Source organism: Pagrus major, chromosome 17 (assembly GCF_040436345.1).
Source record: "Pagrus major chromosome 17, Pma_NU_1.0".
NCBI classification, from domain to species: domain Eukaryota; kingdom Metazoa; phylum Chordata; class Actinopteri; order Spariformes; family Sparidae; genus Pagrus; species Pagrus major.
The window spans coordinates 10,206,943-10,210,496 of record NC_133231.1 but is presented as its reverse complement, the minus strand read 5'-3'; the positions used below and the strand labels follow the sequence as shown (position 1 = coordinate 10,210,496).

Here is a 3,554-nt window from a genome sequence, read left to right as displayed (position 1 = left end):
AAGTTGTCACGCGACGAACACGAAGACTCATGTATTCACTAGTCCGTCTTTACAGGCAGACTTCAGTTGCAAACTCTTTGAACTTTAACATTACAACTTGTAGATTGATCAGTTTACAGAAAAGTGTATAGTAATGACGTAGTAAGACGCTTAGCGGTGGTGACATTTGGGTCATAGGACTGCAATGTAGTCTGTTCATAGCCTAACATTAGCCTTTTACTTCTAGCGATCTAATTCACGCTTCGAAAATCACAAAAGTGGTGTTCATCTGCGAAGATTATCTTGCTGAACAACACATGTAAGTATCATTAACTTGTCTTTGCCACAGAGATTATTTTCTGAAATAATCCAAAATCTAATTAAAAAATCCCGTAAGATTTTTGTTCAGGGAACCAGGGTGATGCTAACCTCCAGGTTAGCCTACAAAAACACATAATCGCTACACCACTCTATATATAATAATCTAAACAAATCTCAAATCAAAAAATGTATTTCAATATTTATTTACACATTTTTTTAAACATAAACAACGTAAGCTATACTTGTACTGTAAATACAAAACAAACCAGTTGGATACGATTGATAAAATATGAATATATGAGCTATAAAATAGAACTAACTAAATGAATGGACATAATAATAATCATGTACCATTTGAGTCCATTTATTTGTTTACCAAATATCAAAATGTGTGTTCAGGGCCCCCCAAAAAAATCAATCTGTCCAGTGCTCTCAAAACATTGAATCCGGCCCTGCTAAACTGTATTGATAAAAATTAATTAATTGCAGTATTTTACCTTAACAAGCCCCTTAAAATAATCTCACACTGAAACATCCCGCCTATGTTCGTTTTTTTCTACTTATTTGAAGTGAAGTGGAGAAGTATGTGTGAGGGAGACAAAAGAGGCGCACTGTCTCTTTAAAAGACAACACCTCCCCGCGCTCACTGGATCCTGGCTGAGTTTCGCTGCAACAGCCACTGTGGTTCACACTACAGGCTGTCTGTGGAGCAGAGCAACCCAACACACAGCTCACCTACAGGAAGGAGCAGCAACGTGCCAAACACTCCTGTTTGTTTTTACTGATGTGACAACAGGAGTGTGTGTGTGAATGTATGTGTGTGTGTTTTTGTGTGTGTGTGTGAGGGAGAGAGAGAGAGCTGCTGTCAGGAGCTGAACCGCAGGTGAGTCCGTCTGCTCTCCTCAGAGTTTTATTGTGGATTAACCTGGAGAAAATGGGTTATTCTAGAGAACAGCTGAGTGAGACTAACAGGACGGAACATGTGTAGGTGATACGTTAGAGGACTGAGGTGGTCTAAAAAGTGGAGATAGCAGGTTTTATTGAGAGTAAACTGAGCCAACAGGTGCAACCTGACACACCTGTTGGGAATGTAAACTACGCGTAATAGTTTGACTTGCAGATCGCATCCCGACTTCGTTGTTTAAGCCGCTGTCTCTGCTTATCTCCGCACAGGTCGGCGCAGGTGGTGTTCATTTGGCGGACATACAGCTGGACATGGATTATTGGTGCCCGTCTTCACCGCTTTGGATTTAGTTAAGACACCGCACAGCCCTGCGCCTCCTCCCGGCGAAGTGAGTGCGCCAAGAACAGGTGGATCCTGTTTGTGTGCTCAGCCTTATCCTCCACCCACCTTTCACCTTTATGGGGAACCAGGTGGAGAAACTAACGCATTTAAATTACGCAGAGGTGCCAACGTCGGATCCAAATGGGTTCGACCCGGACGACGACGGACCCCGGATCGGCGTCTCTTACATTTTCTCCAACGACGACGGCGACGACGACCAGGACGAGAATTTGGGCCACTTCTCATCTGTCAACCACCCGGTGAGTCATGAAGAGAAGCCCTTCGACCCGCAGGACGAGCTGGAGTGCGCGATCCACTACCGAGAGGAGTGCGTGTACGAGAGGAGCACCGGAGCCGCCACTCAGTCCGCGGAGAGTCTCCTGAACAAGTGCCGACCCGGAGACCTGCTGGAGTTTGTGGCCACAGGACAGTACCCGCACTGGGCTGTGTATGTCGGGGACTTCCAGGTGGTGCACCTGCACAGGGCTGAGATAAAGAACAACTTTCTCACCGACGTGAGCCAGGGCAAAAAAGGCAGGATAGTGAACGGCCTCTACAGGTACCGTGCGCTCCCGCCGGAGGTGATTGTGCGCAACGCCCTGGACCATGTCGGGTCGAGAGACAGAGAGCTGTACTGGAGGAACTCGGAGTGTTTTGCCGCTTGGTGCCGCTTTGGCAGGCGGGAGTTTAAAATCGGAGGGGAGATCCGGATAGGAAAGCAGCCGTACAGGTTAAAATTACTCTTCTCAGAGAAGAAGAGTCACGTCCTGGAGTTTCAGAGCCTGGAGGATGTGATCATGGAAAAGAGGAGGAACGATCAGATTGGCAAAGATGCTGTGATGCAAGAGCTGGCCAACCACCTGAACGCAACACATGAAATCAAAGAGGATCATTTTGTCAACTGATTGTGGATTCTCTGGTCGTCTGGCACAGAAAAGGAGATGTTCAATGGAAAATGGCCACTTTTTCTTGCTGAAGAACAAAGCATGCGTGTTGATGAGGCAGAGTTTATCCCTCCTGTAAGAGCTTAGCTGTGAGCTCTGCAAACAAAAGTGTATCTTAAGAGGGAGTTAAAATTCACCCTAAAAAATCCTTTTTTTTCCTCCTCCAAAATGAGAGGGAAAGCCCTGACATCTGGGGCGACACTGGTGTCTCTCAAGTGAATTAGCAAAGCAGCTCACAAGGGTTCAAACAAAATTACCACAAGTTGATTTGCCTCAGAATGAAGTGAAAATTGCACACTGGATGATTTCCTCCCTCTTTCTAAGAAAAATGAGTTTTCACACAACCGACCTGAGATGAAGTGACTTGTTTTGACGGATACATTTGCATCGGAGCTGCACCTGCAGTCTAATCATTTGGGGATGAAGTCAGAATTTAATTGCCCATAATTATCTTTTCTAATCCAATGAATCTTTTGCACAGAGGAGCAAAACCTCTCCAATGTACTTGTACCTGACGAGAGTGCTGAAAGCGCCCGCTCCTTGTACAACTCAGGTGTTGGGGATCAATACAGAGTGGAAGAGAGACAACTTGTTGCTGTTATTGTGTGCCAACCTTGACGACCCCCCCTTTCTGTTGCTTTATATCCAATCACCACAAAGCTTTGCCCACTCTCTGACTACCTTGTTCACGGCTATGGCAGTGCACTTGTATTGATTCATCCGTTTAAACAGTTTATTTTTTTGGAAATCAAAAAAAAGATGTTTGTATGAAGGATTAAGGAAATAAATATATATTTGAACAGTAAAGGGTTATTTTTTTTCTTATTAGTGAAGAATCTTGACTGACCTTTAAATGATTTATAGTTGTGTTGGTACAATGCTAATCAATAACTTCAAAATCTCAGGAAAAGTATGAGAGGTTATTCTCTATTCTAACCAAACCTCTGCATTCTTAACACCACGCACAGCAGCATTGTTTTGCTGCACATACTGTTTGAAAGCAGCTACAATCCCAGTTCACACCC

General features: G+C 44.4%; 1 protein-coding gene across 1 annotated transcript; it reads left to right on the top strand.

Annotated features, from left to right (window-relative positions):
- Nucleotides 1-988: 988 nt before the first annotated feature.
- lratd2b (LRAT domain containing 2b) lies at nt 989-3,336 on the top strand. The gene is made up of 2 exons (XM_073485918.1): nt 989-1,183; nt 1,474-3,336. Exon 2 carries the CDS (start codon nt 1,663-1,665, stop codon nt 2,488-2,490), a length of 828 nt encoding a protein of 275 aa, XP_073342019.1. The 5' UTR covers nt 989-1,183; nt 1,474-1,662; the 3' UTR covers nt 2,491-3,336.
- The last annotated feature ends 218 nt before the right edge of the window (nt 3,337-3,554 follow it).

What these genes read in the sequence shown, in the direction of transcription:
- lratd2b (XM_073485918.1), top strand. Translation starts at nt 1,663, where the DNA reads ATGGGGAACCAGGTGGAGAAACTAACGCATTTAAATTACGCAGAGGTG.